Source organism: Scyliorhinus torazame, chromosome 18 (assembly GCF_047496885.1).
Source record: "Scyliorhinus torazame isolate Kashiwa2021f chromosome 18, sScyTor2.1, whole genome shotgun sequence".
Classification (NCBI taxonomy): Eukaryota; Metazoa; Chordata; class Chondrichthyes; order Carcharhiniformes; family Scyliorhinidae; genus Scyliorhinus; species Scyliorhinus torazame.
Window position 1 is genome coordinate 138,053,488 of NC_092724.1, and position 19,966 is coordinate 138,073,453.

The 19,966-nt window shown below is 39.7% G+C and overlaps 1 protein-coding gene across 1 annotated transcript in view; it reads right to left on the bottom strand.

The window, feature by feature from the left end:
• The window catches only part of slc38a10 (solute carrier family 38 member 10), a 132,479-nt gene that overhangs the window by 91,552 nt on the left and 20,961 nt on the right, over positions 1-19,966 (bottom strand). The window contains exons 4-9 of the mRNA XM_072483463.1: positions 14,400-14,493; positions 13,331-13,474; positions 8,558-8,682; positions 5,020-5,122; positions 2,966-3,151; positions 1,920-2,031 (exon numbers count right to left, since the gene is read on the bottom strand). Coding sequence (XP_072339564.1) covers positions 1,920-2,031; positions 2,966-3,151; positions 5,020-5,122; positions 8,558-8,682; positions 13,331-13,474; positions 14,400-14,493 — 764 coding nt within the window. The remainder of the gene's footprint in view (positions 1-1,919; positions 2,032-2,965; positions 3,152-5,019; positions 5,123-8,557; positions 8,683-13,330; positions 13,475-14,399; positions 14,494-19,966) is intronic.

Genomic DNA, 19,966 nt, shown 5'->3' on the forward strand with positions numbered 1-19,966 from the left:
TCCAGCACCACCCCTAGGGTGAGACAAAGAAAATCCCCTGCTCACTTAGTTCCCTCCCACCCTCCTCCAGGCTCACAGACTGCCTGGTGCCAAAACCTCCCCATTCCCCACCAAACAACCAACTGGAACCATTGTGCCCCTCCTAACCTGGTCAGAGTCACAGCCTCTCCCCACACCACTCCCATTCATTACCCGTCCCCCCCCTCCTTACTGCTAGAAAAGCGGCCCCTATCCAAGATTCTCCACCAATACCCCCTCAAAAACAACCACCACCCCATCCCTCCTGGCCCACTCCCCCACCAATATGCCCAAACCCCAACATGAACAAACTTCTCACCCCTTCAAGAAACATTGCAACCCCCTTCTCACCGCCTCAACCCCCACGGAACACAAACATAACAAAAAGAGGCATACGTACACTGCACCACCCACCTTTAAAACAGTCCTCCTCAGTTCAGTCCCAGCTTCATCACTCTGATGAAGGTTTCTGCCATCCCAGTGTGTTGAAAAAGTAATTATTTGAGTCCATTGTGATCAGCAATCATGCTGGGCACACCATTCAAATCACACACCCTTACTGTAAAACACCGCCTTCGCTTTGTTGAAATCCACACGTAACTTCACCTGTTCAGTCCCAATGTTCTGATAATCTGCACTATGGGACCGTCCCAGTCAATGTAGCGTATCTTTTTCACCCATTCCAAGACCCTCTCTTTTGGGAACTGCGAAAGCGGATAATCATTGACCGAGGTAGCACTTTCAGCCTTGGCTTCTGTCCGAGTTCCTGATGAGTTTTATTCAACTGGAGGAGAGAACACTTCATCACCCTCCCACCAGCCAAGAGAACATCTCCAAAAAAATACTCGTCAGCTTAAAGCTCTCCACTTGGCCTGGCTTTCGAACTGCCGATCCATCTGCTTGCTGAACATTTCCAGCTCCTGTGCCATCACCACAGCCAACTTGTCTAATGAAATGGGCAAGGCAGCCATCGTCCCTCCTTCAAGTTTTTTCGACGGGCTACCCTCCTGAGCCTTCCTTCACATTGGGCTTCTTCATTGACGCTGTCAATATGCCACCGTCAAGCACGACTCCACCAGATCAACGAACAGGGTTTGGACAACAAAATCCCCTGAAAAAGCGGGTAAAAGGGATCAAAGCCAAAGACCCTGCCAGGAGCCAGTTTTTGTTGGGTCTTGCTCTTACATGACGTCACCGGACATCCTACATACTAGATAAGTGATATTTATAAATCAGGTAGAAGTGGTGAAAGTACTTGAAAGTGAAAGCACTCCCAATGTTACTGTTCTCTTAACTTTTTTATTAAAGTCTGAGAAAATATATTAAGTTTATTCTGGGGGGGGCATGCCCTCAAGCAGTTTTGTCTTGCAGGATGCAACAAGACAAATACGCTGGACTGAGGTGTGGTCACAAGGAGAGTATTCAGTGTGGAGGAAGCTGGCTGCTTGCACAATACAGTGAACATTACATACAATTCTCATGCTTTACAATGGTAATCTTCAAAAAATTGAAAATGCTGAAATACTCAGTTAGTCTGGCAGCATCTATGCAGAGAGAAATTTAAACTTTTCAAGTCAGGTACCTTTCATCGGAACGAATGTAATGAATGGCCATCAATGTGAAACATTAATTCCCTTTCACTCCACAGATGCTGCCAGACCTGCAATATCCAGAATGAAGTAATTGTTGATGAAACTGCTGAAAACCGCTTTGCCAGCTACTCTAAATATTTCTTCATTATCAAGTGTCAGGAAAGGGACAGCAGGCAAAGTGTGTTCTGCAACTGCCATCAGTGATCATAGATTTTGTTTTTCTTCGCTAATGTGCGCAATATTTTTGCACATGTAAATGACGTCAAAACTCAATAAATGTTGAGCCAAGCTAAAGTGAAGCTGTCTTACCATTAGGGATCAGAATTCCACCCAACATGGTGCCAAACACTATGCCAGCTGTAATGAGTTTAAACCGCAGAGGTGGCATGTACCCTCCTGCAGCAAAAGTGCCATCTTTCTGCTGAAATCAAAGGGGAGGGGGTGAAAAAAAAAGTAAATTATTCAATACCTTTCAAAAAAAAAACATACTATACTTCTGTTAATCCTGCAAAATTGTTCTTGCTGACAGAGTCTGCGATTGGGCATCAGCTTAATATCTGCAAGTGATTTCACCTCCCTAACCAGATCGAATCCAGAGATTGATGCAGCACCCTGTTGGAAATGTTGGTGTTTTGAAATAAAATAAAGTGATTTTTTTTAAAAAAATTATTTGCTCATGGGATGTGGGCGTCGCTGGCTGGGCCAGCATTTATTGCCCATCCCTGAGGACATTTAAGAGTCAATCACATTGCTGTGGGTCTGGAGTCACATGTAGGCCAGACCAGGTAAGGATGGCAGATTTCCTTCCGTAAAGAACATTAGTGAACCAGATGGGATTTTATGACAATCGACAAAGGTTTCATGGTCACCTTTACACTTTTAATTCCAGATTTTAATTGAATTAAAATTTCACCATCTGCCATGGTGGGATTTGAACCAGTTTCCCCAGAGTATGTCTCTGGATAACTAGTCCAGCGACAATACCACTGCCTCCCCATTAAATAATTGCCCATGGATTATACTTCTTTCAACAATATAGTAATATAATTCTTTTTTGCGGTCAAATTCTGCCTTCACACCAAGTGGAATAATGAGACAATCCATTTTGCTAACCGGGAATCATCATTCATGGAAGGGGACAGATTAAGCTTACTTTTCTGTAGGTTCATAAGCAAATAGTGTAGCCAAAGCTGTGAAATAAGTATGATGTGAACAATGGGCTTGAAGTAATTTTAAAACATATATTAATCGGAATCATATTTAAATCAACCGGTTCCATTCCCTTTCCACCCTGTATCTTTGTTACACAAGATAACTAATTGTGCAAAAGTGCTGCATTTATATTGTGTACTTACTTGCAACTGCTCAAAGAGAAAGGTGTTCAGAGCTTGTCTACAAGGAAGAATCATCATGGGGAACCCCACAGCAACAGACATCATAAATCCTACACGCATCATCTCTGTTACCAAGTTGGAGGGAAAATTCATCATTACATTCCCAGCAATGTTATCAGTGTAACCGATATAACCAAAAGAACCAACCTGTTGGATAACAATAATGATGATTAGATTACTTCATACTTCAGTTTTGACCTTAAGATAACATCCATCATTATGTTCATCAAAAAGGTTCCAATCTGAACAATGCAACCAGTGCAAAATTTTGTAGCCTGAGAGCACAGGCCGGGGCTGATTGAATTTCCGATTTTAGAAAATTTTGGTTTTCGGATAGAGAATCACAACGGTGCAGAGGGAAACTATTCTGCCCATTGTGTCTGCGCTGGATCTTCTGCGTATGAACTTACAACAGGTTAGCTAGCTAAACTAAATAAAATTGCTATAAAAGTAAGTTATATTACTGAATAAGTTTCTTTTTGACAAGTTCACCATAAAAACAAGGTAACAGTGCAGGCAAACAACTAGACCTTCACTCTAAAGGTCAATAAGGTTCAAAAAATGCGTTTTTTGGAGTTACGGGTAAAGGATACTCAACCTGTACTAATTCACATTTGCTTTTTGAAAGTGCACTTTTTTGTAAAACCTCAAAAATAGTTCATGCTCAGCACTGTATACACTGTAAACATAACTACTGAAATTAAATATGTAATTTGCTTCCAAAATTAGAAGGAATGAAGAACAATGCTGCTCAAGGTTGCGATAAAACAGGTATATGAAACTAAAACCTCAGTCCCTGAAGAACTTCAACATTGTTTTGCTAAAATTTATGTTTAAATTAAATGAATTATAAAAGTACTAGAATTTATTTCCTCCAATACCTAAAGTTAATCAATAAGAATTATGCATCAGGCCCGTCATATCGACAGGGGCAAGTCAATTTTTTTCAACTGCCTCTTAATCAGTTCCCCGATTGAAAGTACTGAATGGAAAGAAGTTTTCATTCATTAGATCTATACTAAACTTTACATAAATTATCTTCTTCACTCACTTTAGTTTGTCAGAAACAACTACTGAATGTTTTGTTCTAGCCATACCAGTGAAGCTTTACATTTAAACAAATTTATCCAACTTAAGAGTTAAACTTTATTTATTCAAAAATGTTTTCCCCTAATTTTAACAGTCTAACATTGCCACTGCTTCTACTCATGCTCTACAATTCATTCCAAATACCATGGGCGGGATTCTCCACTCCCGTGCGAAGTGGCCGCGCTGTCGTGAACGGCCCAGAGGTTCACGACGGCACGAAACGGCCCTGATCCCGACCGATTCAGGCCCTGACAATGGGCTAGGACCGGGACCGCGTCATCTACACGCACCAGGCCTTGTCGCCCGCGTAAAGGCGGCGCCGCAAAGGTGACGCAGCCGGCGCCGCATAACTGGCGTCATCCGCGCATGCGTGGTTGCCGTCCTCTCTAAGTCCGCCCCGCAAGAAGATGGCGGACGGATCTTGCGGGGCCGCGGAAGGAAGGAGGTCCTCCTTCAGAGAGGACGGCCCGACGATCGGTGGGCACCAATCGCAGGCCATGCCACAATTAAGGTACCCCCCGGTGCAGGATCCCCCCTCTCCCCCCCCCCCCCCCCCCCCCCAGCGTTCACGCACCGTTCACGAAGGCAGCAACCAGGTGTGGACGGTGCCGGGGGGAACTCGCCGTTTTGGCCTGGCTGCTCGGCCCATCCGGGCCTGAGAATAGCGGGGTTGCCGGAGAATTGCCATTTTGGGTGTCTCTGGCGATTATCCGGCCTGCGGCCCGCGGAATTCGACGGGGCCGTTCCCGCCGCTTGGGAGAATCGCAGGAGGGCGTCGGACCAGCGTCCCGGGAAATTTTGGCGGCCCAGGCGATTCTCCCAACCGGCGCAGGAGTGGAGAATCTAGCCCAAGTTGTTTGGATTAATTTTCACAAGCCAATGCAGAATTGTCTAGTTACATGCAATACAAATCACTGGAGACTTACAGTTATGTAAAACAAATTAACCACATTCAGGGCTGATGAGAAGATAGTGCTCATCCGTTTAACAGAAGGTTCATCCAAACTGTCGTAAGTGGGCAGCACTTGGCTATGAGGAAATTGTGAAAATAAACCTGTAAGTCTAAGCAACATATTCTTCCCCCAATATAAAGGAATTTGAAATATCCCCAATGTACAAAACAAGATTCATTCACAAATAATCCACTAATACTTTTCTTTATTAAATCATACTAGGTAACATTTTTACAAGTCAAGAACCGAGAAATTGTTAAATTAAGAATAAATCACCTGAAAAATAATTCTAAATTAAAAATGACTTGGGCATCTAAAATATTGTGAACCCCACAATTATTTAGGCAGCAAGCTTACACGTTATACTGAGGTTTAACACTATACTGATATAACAAAACTATGGGCAGAATTTTATGCTGCCTCTGAAGCGGGTTCTGAGACCGGGGGGGGGGGGGGGCACACAAAATATAAATGAATGGGATCCACCCGGGGAACCCCCCCCCCCACCTCCAAAAAAACCCCAGGTGCAGTTTCACGCTTGGCTGGACAGGGCCTCAGGTTGGAAACCCACCCATTCGCCAATCAGATTGGCCAACATCTCTCACAGGCAGGGCTTCCGAGGGCAGGCGGAAGTCCCACCACCCACTGTCATTCAATACACAAGTGAGCGTTAAATGGTAGCAGGAGTTAGAGGGTAGAGAGTGGCTGCTGATCACTTGCCGTCCTTAAAATTCTACCTCGTGCATGGTGTTTCATTTCAATCACTATACACCACACAAAAAAGGGTATCACACCTTGATGAGGGTGCAGAAAAAAGTCAACATTGTCTCGTATAAAGGGACTGAGCCATGAGAAAATACAAGAGAAAAAGAAGCTCAACAGCTTGGGAATAAAGTCAATTTATAAAATGGACTATCATAAACACAGAGGATTTGAAAGTCGGGCAGATTAGAACTGTAGGGATTCTAGTATTCCTGCAGTGATGACAACGAAATTGCCAGCATTCATCTTCATTGTTCCACTGAAACTGACAGCATTGTTGGGAGTCCATATATGTGCAGAACAAGAAGGAAATCCAGAACAAGGAAGTCCAGAAGATGCGGCCCATGATTCTGTGCTTCTCCAGAGGATGTGCTGCTGAGGTTCCTCAAAAAACATGACCAGTCATTGCACTAATTATGGGATTACTCTGTTCACAAAATAGCTGTGCGTTTGCCGACACAACTAGGAGAGCAGTTCAAAATAAATCAACGTACATAAGGTCATTTTGAGATGCAAGACATCCAGAATGACAAATTATTTTAATGATCAAGTCAACCCGCATTATAACAGAGTTGAATCTGAATGCCTAATGAGTTTAGATGCTATCCAGTTGAGGCACTGGGTAAGATGCGCATGAGTTTAAGCAGTTATGGAAAGGTGGTCAGTGAGACGGGTTAGTAAAAATACATAAATTAATTTAAAAGGTGTAATCTCAAGTTTTGGACTTAATTTGAATATTTTACAAAGTTAACTGCACAAATCAGCATCTAATTTTTTTCCCACAAATTTAATAAAGTTCATCTTCTTAAACAGATAAGCAGTGACGTGCTGAAAACACGTAGAACTAACTCAGTTCCATCACATCATTCTCATTGGATAGTTCAATGTTTTGAAGTGCAATTTAACACCTTAGGGAGCACAAGTTACAAAATTCCATCCAAATATTTTCAGCAATTGTTTCATTTCGGTCTTTCAACAAATTGGATAAAATGTATTTTTATACTTAAGCAATTTGCATACGTGGCACAGAACCTGCTAAAATGCAGTCTTGTATATATAAAGTTTACGATAGCGAAGAGATTTTTCTTAGTGTGGCCAATACTGCAAGTTTCTTTAGCTGAAGTAGAATATTATAAATAAGCTGGAGGGCTTTAGGTTACTTGACGTAGCTGTGGGTTAATCTGGGCACAACTGATGCACTGCAATTACAAACTGATGGGTAATATAACAGGGTAATAGCAAAATATTTCATTTAAAACAATAAGTCCTGTGTGAAAGTGGCATCACACTGGTGTTATCACACAACTAAATTCAGACTTTCTACAATAGTTACATCGATGGCTGAACCCGAATTTCATATAATCATAAGATTGTTTCTTTGTGCAAAATGTCAATTCTAAACCTATAAGTTGAGGGTGCCATTTGTGTGGAGGACAGCTGCAAACATAAAGAAAGTGCATTATAATACACTAGTGGTTAGCACTATGGCTTCACAGCGCCAGGGTCCCAGGTTCGATTCCCGCTTGAGTCACTGTCTTTGCGGAGTCTTCACGTTCTCCGTGTCTGCGTGGGTTTCCTCCAGGTGCCCCGGTTTGCTCCCACAGTCCAAAGATGTGCAGATTAGGTGGATTGGCCATGCTAAATTGCCCTGAAGTTAGATTGGGTTGCTAGGTTACGGGATAGGGTGGAGGTGTGGGCTTAAGTAGGGTGCTCTTTCCAAGAGCTGGTGCAGACTCGATGGGCCGAATGGCCTCCTTCTGCACTGTAAATTCTATGATTCTATGAAACAGCAAGACCACAAACATCAGCCAAACTCCCCAAAATAAGATCAGATTCAAATCACAGGATATTGTAACCATTACACCAAAATTATATTACGAAAAAAACAGGCACAATAGCCATATCCTTTTCTTCAAATTTATTTTCTTCAAATTAAGGGGCAATTTAGCATGGCCAATCCACCTGCCCTGCACATCTTTGGGTTGTGGGGGTGAGACCCACGCAGAAATGGGGAGAATTTGCAAATTCCAACAATGACTATTTCCGATAAACAGTTGATGTAAATTGCTTAGAAATGCCATTTTAACAACCTGCACCACCATGCCTTGTGAGATCGGTCAAATTGCAATTTTAAGAGTGCAAGGGAAACTGGGTCACTGAATTTACTCCTTCCTTCTCTACCCAGAGGTTTGACTTGGCACAGAAGACTCCTCCTCTGAACTGGTCAATTTCCACAGCCAAATTAGGTTTTAAAGACTGAAGTACTGATCCTAAAGTAAAGCATCTAGGTGATAAAACCAATTCCGCTGCCCACATTTCATTCTATACCAAGTCCCATTCATTTATTAAACATTCTTGGTGATCTACATTGGATCCTGATCTTTCAATACCTACAATTTAAAATTCCTGTCCTTCTGTTTCAACTCCTATGTCACCTCATCACTCACCATCTCTATAACCTCATCCAGCCCTAAAGCCCCACCCACCCCACAGAACTCTATTCCTGCAACTATGATCTGTTGTGCATCCCTTCACCCCACTATGATGATCATTCTGCCCAAGATTTTGTTTCTCCCCCTCCCCCTTAGTGCCTGCGAAGCATCTGGGGACATTTTCTGCAGTAACACTGTGTTGTTCCTCCTATATAATCTTGTAGGTTTAATTAATTCCAACAAGTAAGCTTTAAGGGTGAAAAAGTCTGATTGCAAAAACAGCACAAAGCAATTTAGAAAGAAAAACCAATACTTACGACTGGCAGGCAAAGGACATCCCATAGATAGGAATACACTGAAAGATGCCTTCCCAGCGAATGTAACTTACTCTGCTAAACCACTGACCATTAAAGAGGCCATGTTTGAAGGAAGATAGCACAATCTGTAGTGAGGGAAAGCACCAAGATTAGCACAATAAATATGTAAATCATTCCAAGCATCATCTCGGAGGATCACAATATTAAATGTTATAACCTGCCTGCTTACCATTGGCTGGGGACTAATGACAATCCCACAATCCTGTGGGAGCATGAGGGGGGGGGGGGGGGGGCAGAGAAATCATTAGCAGACTCCCTGTATAAATAAAGCTGGCCAGTTTGGAGCCAGCAGGAAGGAGTAAGCAGCAAGCAAGGTTGCTGCTGTTGTGTATATATATATATATATATATATATATATATATATATATATATATATATATATATATATATGTGTTATTGTAAATAAATGTTATTTCTTTGTATCCTTTAAACTAGTGCTGGATTCTTCTTGGCCCTCACAAAATAAACCAAATTAAAAGTTCATTACAGATAAGGAAGATAATTTGGCCCTTCTTCATTCATCGATCTAGACTAGCCCTGAAGATTACTGCAGTGTCTAATGCTTTTGCGGGGTTCCACGATTTTTGTGTGTGCCAATGGATCTGGAAACCCATTCCACACTAAATAAAGCAAGATACCGTGAATGCTGGAAACCTGAAGTAAAAACAAAGTCCTGAAAACACTCAGCAAATCTGGAAGCATCTGTGGAGAAAGGGTTAATGCTTTAGGTCTTCAGAACTAAGATAGAAATATAATAGACTTTGAGCAAATGAAAGGGACAGAGAGAGGAAGAACAAAATCGCAGAATAATGAACAGTAGTGCCCAAAAGCAAAAATATGAAATCAAGGTCAATGCCAGCACATGCAACAAAAAAAATTGGGGAGGTAGAGTTTATGGTCTGAAATTGTTAAACTCGGGCTGTACTCAGACTGTTAAGTTCCAAATCGAAAGTTGAGGCGCTGTGCCTCGAGCTTCATTCAAACAGTGCAACAGGCCGAGACAAGCATGAAAACAAGGGGAATTAAAATGGCAAGCCACCAGAAACTCATGATCATGCTTTTGACCAGAGGTGTTTTGCAAAGCAGTCACCCAGTCTGCATTTGGTCTCCCCAATGAAGAGGAAACTGTCTTGTGAGCAACAAATATAGTATACCAAGTTGAAAGTACACATAAATCACTACTTCACCTGGAAGGAGCGTTTTTAGCCTTGGACAATGAGGAAATGGGAGGTAAAAGAGCAGTTGTTACATCTCCTGTGTTTGCATGGGAAAATACCAGGGGAAGGGGATGAGGTGTGGACCAGGGCTTCACGGAAAGAACGGTCCCTTCGAAATGCTGGCAGGTGAGGTGAAAATGTCGTGGCATCGCATCACACTGGACGTGGTGGAAATGGGCACGGATGATTAGTTGGATGCGGAGGCTTGTGGGTGGAAGAAGAGGATAAAGGGAATCCTATTCCAGTTCCTATGGGGGGGCGCGATAGTAGAAGTGCATAAAATGGATCAGACACAGTTGAGGGACTCCGTCAACTATGGTTGGGGGGTAATCTTTGGTTGAGGAAAAAGGAGGATGTGTAGATATAGATCCAAAGCAAATCAATCTAAAATAGAAATATCCATAAACATTCATCTATCTTCTCGTTATACAATTCATATGTAGAAATATCTCAAAACATTTGAAATCAAAAGCAGGTCAATAAGGAAGAACACCAAAATATTAATTTGCAGATAGACCCTGCTGTGAAATCCACCATTCATATATCCTCAAGCTTGCCCAGAGAGATTCTTAATCTTGGAGTTGTCAGGGGGACCACAAGAAAGAAAAAAAGCGTGAAGAGAATTCCAGTCTGCATCATTCAGGGCACTTGTGGGCAATTCGGCAAGTAGCAGCTTTAACACAGCCCAGGAGATGTGCTCAGTCGAGACATCCCACCTCTTCCCAACTGAGGAAGTCATTATAGATTTATGGGACGAATTTGAGGACAACGCGAAGAGATTTTTTTTAAAGTTTTTTTTTTTAAATGATAATGCAAATGGTCATTAACCTTGAGGCACTCCACAAACAAAAAACATTTTTTAGATTTCCATTCACAATCCCTTTGCATTTGGTCAAGTAAATAAAGCTTCTTATAAAATACATCGAACACGAAAGTTTTACATTCATTAACCTTTATAGTAATTTAATTAAATTAGCTGAAAATTCTATATTTATCCTCAAACTATGGTTCCACTTGTTGCAAGTTAACAAAAGGTTAATTTTTTAAAAATTGTTTTCAATGCACACAAGTTAATAATTCTGAAGATGTTCAAATCTGTTTAATATTTTTGAATAAACCTGTAGTCTAAATATTAACATAGCAATCTTTTTACATAGCAATCTTTTTACATAGTCAGTTATTTAGAAGGAAATCATTTTATGGTTTGCACCATGCAGAAGTGCTCATAAATTATCTTGCAAATCACTGAGGCTAATAATGATTCTTCTTGGTGTGTAGTATTAAGCTCGATGAAAAAACATGGTTTGCTCCAGCAGAATTCTGTCATTACTTAGGTGTGACCTTGCAGCTGAAACTCGGTGATCCATGCAAGTCAGCAGCGAAGAAAACTGGTGTCAGCAACAAGTGGCACTGGATCAGAGAATTGCAATGGCGGTCAAAACTGCAAAATGTGCCAATCATTTTGAAAGCATACATTAGCATGCAAGTGGCCATTTTCGTCAGAAGATCACTCATGTTTTTTCAATCTTTCCATCTCTTGTTCTCCATTATCTAAAATCATGCTACACATTTGTATCATCACCTCATACAAATAGTTCCTCATTTCTGTATTTCAGGGTGTTCAAATGCATCAAAAAGTTACACAAAATCATGCTTACAATTTACATTTACTTATTGCCCAGATGATGGCTAGCCATCCCATCTATCATTGGAAGTCTTGATGTGCTCATTCACTTCTTTTGGAGTTGCCATAATGGTATCCCCCTTAACTTCTGAACCTCCCTTTTGTTCCTCATTTGTAACCTATTTGTATTACATAGCCTCGGACACTAACTTAACCCAAATGAAACATCATGCTTCTGAGGGCATTGCTATCTTGCAAGGAGCAATGGAAACAAATAACATGTTTCATCAAGCAAATTGTTATTTTGCTCAGAATTAGGAAGGTCAAAAGTCGCATAGCAAAAGTTAAAGTACATAAATGGACATTTGCTTCTTCTTTTAAAAGTACAACATTTCCAACATTTTCCTAAAACTGTAAACAAACTACAATAATCATTGTACTTCAGATAAGCTTCCAAAATCTGACTGCCTGGTTTGGAAACTACAGCAGGTCATGATCTTATCTGCTAAATATCATTTAAAAATGACCACCCACAGAGAGTAATGATTGGGGGCTGAAAGAGAAGCATCAGCTCATATACAGGATTATTATTCCCACATGAATAAACAGTTAATGAACACAGCAATGTAATATCTATTACTATGTTTATAATAAAGCATCACAAAGGTTCCACTGCGGCAATAGCTGTAACACATTCCTCAATTCTGTCTCTATTCCGGAAAAAAAAATCTACACATTTCAATAAAACAACTGTAAAAGGAGATATACACACCATTCACTTTCAGGCTACATTATCCAATACAAGCTCCTAAATAGAATATGTCACTGCAGTACATTGTTTGGGAAATTAGTTAAATATTTACTAAACTTAAAGCCACGTTTTATTTACTTGCTTGGTGCAAATCACTGAGGCTAATAATGATTCTTCTTGGTGTGTAGTATTAAGCTAGAAGGAAGTACATGGTTTGCCCCAACAGAAGTAAATTCAAAAAGGAAAACTGAAAATCTGAAATAAAACCCCAATACATGAAGTGGCCCTTTCTCTTCTATAGATGTGTATTGCCAGCACTTTCTATATTTTGTTGCACTTAAGCATTGCTATAAATTTCTAATTTTTATTTTGGGGGGGGGGGGGGGGGGAAGAGATTAAATGGCTAGAAGAACGCCAGACAGGAAATAAAGTTATCTTTTAAAAATAATTTTCTCTACTTACAGAAATATTTAAGTAATTATTTCCATAGTAATCAGTCTTGCGAAGCATAATAGCGGTGTTTAAAAAAACATTAAGTATTAAAGCTTTTGGGTGCACAGTGGCGCAGTGGAATTGGAAAAAAAATTGGGTACTCTAAATTTATTTAAGTAATAAAGGTTTAATTTTACACAAAATTACATTTGTTCGTCCAGAATTAATTTTTTTTGATTTGTAGTTTTTCTGCAAATACAACAGTAATACTAAAATCAAGACACCTTTATATTTTGCGAAGCTAATAGGTACCAATTTGATTCCAATTTAATTTTCTAACGTGGGTCGTTAATGAAAAGACAGCACTATTAAAACAGTTTAAATGGTCAGAGCATTATGCTGGAAATAAAATCTTACATGATACTTGTATATTTAAGAATGGATTGCACATTTCTGTATTCAAGTACATTCATTTATTTAAAATTCAATTTTATCCTACTTTATGCAACATACTTATGTTACATTTTACAACAGTATGGAGTATTACCGTTGAAGGTTCAAAGCTCCAATTACTACCAGACTTAATCAGAACACTATTTACAATCATGTACATACATTCAAGCATAGATAGAAGAGAAGTTAAAAGATTTAGGAGAAATAGACAGCTGGACGTAAATTAGTGTACTCACTACAAACATGAAGAGGGAGTAGAATATTAGAGCCATGGCACTGAAGGACTGGATCGAGGCCATCATGTTCCTTTGCAAACTCAGTGGCAACACAATAAACACAGAGACTGCAAACAGCAAGAACACACGGAATCCTTGCGTTCCCTAAAACATAAAAATGGCAGCAAAAAAAAAAATGTTAGAATCCCATCATACTAATAGGTCACAACACAAGTGGATTTCTTATAACAAGGTAGAGTTCAGTAGTAAATAGATCACAAAGGACGAAAAATGCAATATACATGAAAATATAAATCACTGGAGTAATAATATTGTAATTTAATCAGAGTGCGCAAACAAGGTCAGAACCAAGCAACATGAATCTTGATGGGTTTATGGTTGTCACTTGAAACCCAAGATTAAATTGCAATCTTCTATTCTTCGTTCGCCATTTTTTAAAAATAAAAAAATAATTCATCAGTTTTGCTAAAGGTAGAACAATAATATTGTCAGTTACAGGCAACCTCAAAAGTATAACAACAGCAGTCTAGGTGAGGTCATTGTAAGGTCATCACTGAAAATTATTACTGTCACAAAATTCAAAGGAATAAAAGAACTCAATAGAAATCAAGGAGTGGGCTACAAAGCTGTCATTCTGTCGAGGGGCTCAAGCGACTTCACAAGCACTCAGAATGTAGCTCAGCTTTTGATGGACACCTGCACCCCAAAATGGAAATAGTGGCTTGTTAAAATAAATCTGTGTGTGGCTCATTTGAATGCATGATTTTAGCATCCTTTAATTAGAGCACAACTTGAGGGTTGATATCAAAATCACAAAATAGAGATGCAGAACAGATCACATTTTACATTCTACAAAACACAGACAACACATATTATAAAGCCACGTGTTGAAGTTTGTTTCTACCTGCAATTGATAATAATCCTTCATTGCTTCAGGTAAACTAGTGGACCATAGAATGTTCCCTCTTTTATTTGATTAGTGTGTGCAGCTATCTTGGTGCACTTGTGTGCCATTTTCGAAAGTGAACTTTTTTGACCTCAATGTGTGCCAAATGCAAAGCCCACTTACCTGAAGTCCAAGCAATTGAGCAAAGAAATTAGATCCTAAATCAGCGATAACAACGTAAAAAGCAATACAGGTCCCCAACATCAAGCCAATCAAGCTGGAAAATAAACAGATAAACCATTATTAATAGCCCTGCAATAAAAATTCACCCTAACTACATCGGCCAAGCAGAAGAAAGTTAAGATAAATGCACGACCTCATGTGATATGCAACCATACAGCCCAAGACACATCACAGGTTTTATCCCTCATCTGCAGGATGTTAGAGACTATTTCAGCTGGAAGACAGCAGGAACGTTTAGTACTCCTTAATAAAATGAAGTGAAGAACTCTAAATTTGCACATACTCCTGATCGCTATCCAGAAGCCTTTGAAGGAAGGTGCACGTGCTCAGTCATTAAATGAAACTGGATTATATTCAGCTGCAAAACACCCACGGAATAGCTTGTCAAAACCCTCCTCAAGGTAGCTACTTCTTGATCGCCGATATCAACTGCAAACAGTTAAATGCTTTTCAAGAAACATGTAGAGCAAAATGTTTGTAATCAAAGGGCTACAGTTCACTAGCACCAAATATGACAAAATCCGAAACCATGCACACTTATTCCAAAAAAAGACGAATGCTGAAACTGATGTTTTATCTGTTCTTTCATCCCACTTTAAACAGGTTAATGCCTCCATTGAAAGAGACAGATTAATATATATACACAAATGCATTAAATGCTCATCTACTAATGTGTCAATAGTAATTTCTAAATTCCTGTTTGATTTATGTTTGCTCATCAGTCATAAAATTCTTCCACAGAATCTCACCATCAAAGTTCATGACAAGCCAAATCCAACCCAATGTACTTCTGCTCTAATGCAGTGTGCATTTTTCTTCCGCTTTGGTCAGAGAATGAAATGGATCTTTGCTACAGTCTGGCATGTGTACAATTAAAGTCCATTATTTTCAGTTTCTACCTCAATGTAAAATTAATGATAAATATCCACATCCGAAATGTTAAGATAGAAAGGCTGCCCTTCCCTTCCCATAGATGGACAAGATGACTCGCATCACACATGGCAAGCGTTTCTTTTTTGAAAAGATGATTCCCATTTAATGGTTCAACAATAATTTAGCTTTATAAAACATCCCTGGTGTAACATCAGGTGTAACACTGAAAACCCAAACAACCAAGAGGACACAGCTCGGCTATCCAACAGACAGATCCCACGTTGCAGTCCCACCGACAAAGATTGATAGGTTTTGTTAGGCAAGAGTATCAAGGGATGTAGAATAAATGCGAGTGAATAGACACGAGGTGCAGACCAGCCATGATCGAATTAGATGGCAGAACAGACTCAAGGGACTGAATAGCCTGATTCTGTTGATTCGTAGGGCTTCCCTTCCATACATCCACTCTGCTCTCCTGAAATGCAGTTTCTTAAACATTCTGTCCTTATTTCAATCTTAAAATTAACATGACTCCAAATATTCCCTTAGTCAAACTTAGCTCATAAATAATTAGCAGGAAGTAAGATACAAATCACTTTTGTCTTCTGCCTTGTGCATTCCTTCACCTTGTGAAGATTCGTAAAATAAACTCTTTCAAGGATATGGACTGGTTCAATGTCAGAGTCAGGAAAATTGAAATCTTCCAATATTATATCCGAGGTGCGACAACTAACATTATCACCTCCTAGAGTACTACATCCACCTCAGTATTAAGTGGTGACCTGAAACATATTCCTACCGACAATTCTTTTCCCATTTTTCAGACCCACCCACGTACTCCATGCTAATACCCAACTCATTCCTTCAGTTTAACAATTTATGAACACTCCTCTGCAAAATATTGCCACCTCATCCACTTTATTTCTTCTTCTGTCCTTCCCATAACACCAAGAAATTTAGCTCCAGTAAGTAAATGAGGATTTGTTTTCCATAGATCCTCGTCCTTTAATTAAGTCTCTGTAATTTATTCACTCCCTACTTATTAACTAACCCATTACTGTTCTACTGATTCTGACATTCCTGTAAATGCATCCTAGTTAATTTCCTGTCATCCTTGCTACATCCACATGACTCTTTAATAATTAGACCACTACCACTGCTCGCCTATTTTAAATCATTTGCGACTACTTTATTTGTTACATTAGTCATGATGTTTTGGCACGATGAATACTAACCAAAATCCAAAGAAAAGTGCAGACACATACATGTAATAGATAGGAAGTACTCATTGGAACTTATCATTTTACTATTAAAAAAGCCATCAAGTGATGCAATCCACAGGGATCCAAATTTCTAACATTTTGACTTTCAGCAAGTTCCATGGTAGAGAGGAAAATGTAAAATGTTACAAAATGTTACCTTCTTTTGTGATGCAGTTTTCTTTCGCAAAAGAGTACGCTTCACAGGCAGAAGATACAACTGTAAAATGGTTACTGGATATAGCCGATTCAATAAGACTAGGTAAGACTTCTGAGCTACAGTGGTCAAGAGCAAGACTGGCCCATGAAGAAGAAAAAAAAGTTGTAACAAAAAATAAAATGAAGAAGAGGAAGAAACAGCAACGGTGACAAAGCTAAAATAACTCAAAGCGTCTACGCCAGCATTTCGGTGACGTTTTTCCACCAGCAGCTATTGGTCAAATGGAGTTAGGACTAATAAAAATTCTAATTCCTTCCCGTGTCTTTTTAATGCTGATTTATTAATGATTGATTTGAGATCTAAAATTATTTCTTTACTGTACAGGGTCAATCATGTCATTACTGAGGACTTCCATTTAAATCAAAAGCAGTCGCTTGAATTACGCAGATTTTATTTTTTAAATGTACCTGCTGTGTACCCTTCAATCTGTGGTATCATAGTGCATCTGTTGGGGGAATTCAAAACTGGCTCGGCAGCAGTTGAGTTGCAGATGCAACAACATAGAAAATTCATACAGCAGACCGTACAATATAATTGCCTCAAGAACATCCACATGAATTCTGAACGGTTTGGAATCTTCAGCTATCAAATGCTGATTAAGATAAAGTAGCCTAAAATTATGGCGTAGGTTACAATGAACACCTACAGGCAAAAGTATTACTGCAGCCTGCCCATCTTTAGGTCTCAATATAAATCACAGACAAAGGTCAGCTGTGTCTATTTGTATACATGTGCAAAACTTATCTCAACCGTAAAAAAAAAACCTGCCTTAGAGGGTGCAGGTGGGAGCAGTCATAATCATCAAGCATTTAAAAAAACTCGACTTCAGTTTAGAACCATTCCAGCTGGTGTGATCCTTTCTAGATGCAGGTGCACATCAGTTCTGAGTTTAGCGTGCACAAGTGCACCGCCAGAGGAGGGCAGTCATCCACGGAGGCAATTTTATCTTTTTCATGCAAAATACCCAGAGAAGTCAAGTTAGTTTTACATCACTGCATATGTGGCAATGTAACAGCAGACCAATGCTGTTATAAAACAACTTGAAACATTAAACTTTTCTGTAAGCCTGTAAGATTTCATAATGCTGTATTTCAACTGAAGATGCAAAAAAGATGCCAAGCATATAGAGACCTGTTCATTCAGTCCGAGTCAATTACACTCCAATTACTGAAGAAAGGAAGTCCATAATTAGTCAAGAACAGTGCTCTACAATTATTCAGCTGCATGGATTAGATGTCAAGACTGAAATATTACAGTTTAAATTGTAAACGACCTTTAGAGTAATGTGATCATAATTCTAATAAGATACAAATATTAAGCTTTAAAAGGCCAAGATTGAAGCTTTCTTCCATTTTATGCACTTTTGCCTTCTACTCTTATTCCATGTATTTTTGTCCTTTCCCCTCCATGGAGCATCTAAGGATTTCTTTTACTGTATAAAGTTACCACATAAGACACAAGTTGCTCATGTTAGTAGGTAGCTTGCATTTCCAAGTTTTAACAAACATTCAAAAGTAAAGGCCAACCTGCCCATCAAGCCTGCCCCACATTGGCATGGTGCATCTTCTACACAGTAAAATTAAATGAAAGTTGCCATAGTCCAGAGGACCTAACGGTTGCTCTCCCCAAGTGAGTGGATTAGAGAGTTTGCAAAACCCAAAGACAATGACTTCAGGGGAACGCAAAGGACTCATCTCCTGTCGCATTAGCAAGGCATTTATGGCAATCACCTGAGGTATTCAACTGTTGGAGACGGACCAATGTGATATCATTGGGACAATGGCTAAGATAACTTTCTAGACATGAGCTAATCAAGTTAGCCTTTGAATACACGTACCTTATTTTGATCCGCCTAGCATTTGGAGAGGAAAGGCCAAATGGCAAGTGAACCCTTTGTATGTTTTAAGCACATTGGCTCAAAAGAGCTAGGGACAAACAGCTGGGAGAGAAGGCCCAAGTCGGGTCCTCCTGTCTCCCTCTCTCTCAACCCCAGCTGGCAAACTTTGAGCCCTGTTTGATAAGTAATCACCCCATTGCAGACAGAGACTTCTTAAAAGAATTCAGCCCAGCACTAGCATCCCCAGAACCACCAAATCAGCTGGCTACACCTTTATATCCGAAGCATCGGGAACCACTGAAGGAAAGTCTGAAGCCAGAGTCATCAAATTAGAATGTAAATTAGTTTTTATTTTAGATGGGCTCTAATTTGGCCAACCTATCCTTCCCAACTCTGTAATCTGTATTTGTGTGATGCGTGAACTTTGAGCACGTGTGTGCAAAAATTGAAGTGTTTATTATTTAACTTAGATCAGTTTAAGTATATTAAAGCTTACCGTTTTTTTAGTTAAACTCATGAAAACCTGTCAGATTCATTCTTTTATGACCACAAAATTGGCATGTATATCCTTTTCAAACAAAAAACTTGTAGTTAACGAGGAGGGGGAAAAGGGAGGAGCCATTCAACCTCGCCTCAGCTGACTGTAACAAGTCACTTCGCCTACTAAACGTCAATTTTTGTCTGACTGAGTTTTTATGAAGAGCCTTGGGACATTTTTCTATATTTACGTCTCCCTACACGTTTTAGTTGTTGAATTCATCCAGTTCCAAAGTACCTAATACTATCTTAAGAAACTTGCACTTAAATCCTCAAATAGCCTATCCACTTTTCTGAATCTAAACCTCTTAATTATTTTAAAGATTTTAATTGAGTCTCCTTAAAGTCTAAAGGCCCAGTCCCTCTAGATCCATGATGTCAACTAGCAATCAATCTGCTGGTTTTTCTCTGAACCTTTTCCAAAGCCTATATGTCACCACCACAAGGAACCAAAGCTGGGCACAGCATTCCAGATACAGCTGGAAAAGAACATTTCTTGTTTAACAAGGAGATGGAGGCATGGTGGTAATGTCACTGGACAGTAATCCAGTGTCCCAGACTAATGCCTCAGGCATTTGGGTTAAAATCTTACCATGGCAGCTGGTGGAATTTAATTCTGTTTTTAAAAATTAAAAGCTTGTCTCAGTAATGACAATGAAACTACAATTGATTGTTGTATGAACCCATCTGGTTCACTAATGTCCTTCAGGGAAGGAAATCTCACCTGGCTTGGCCTACATGTGATTCCAGACTCAAAGTAATGTGATTGACTCTTAACTGC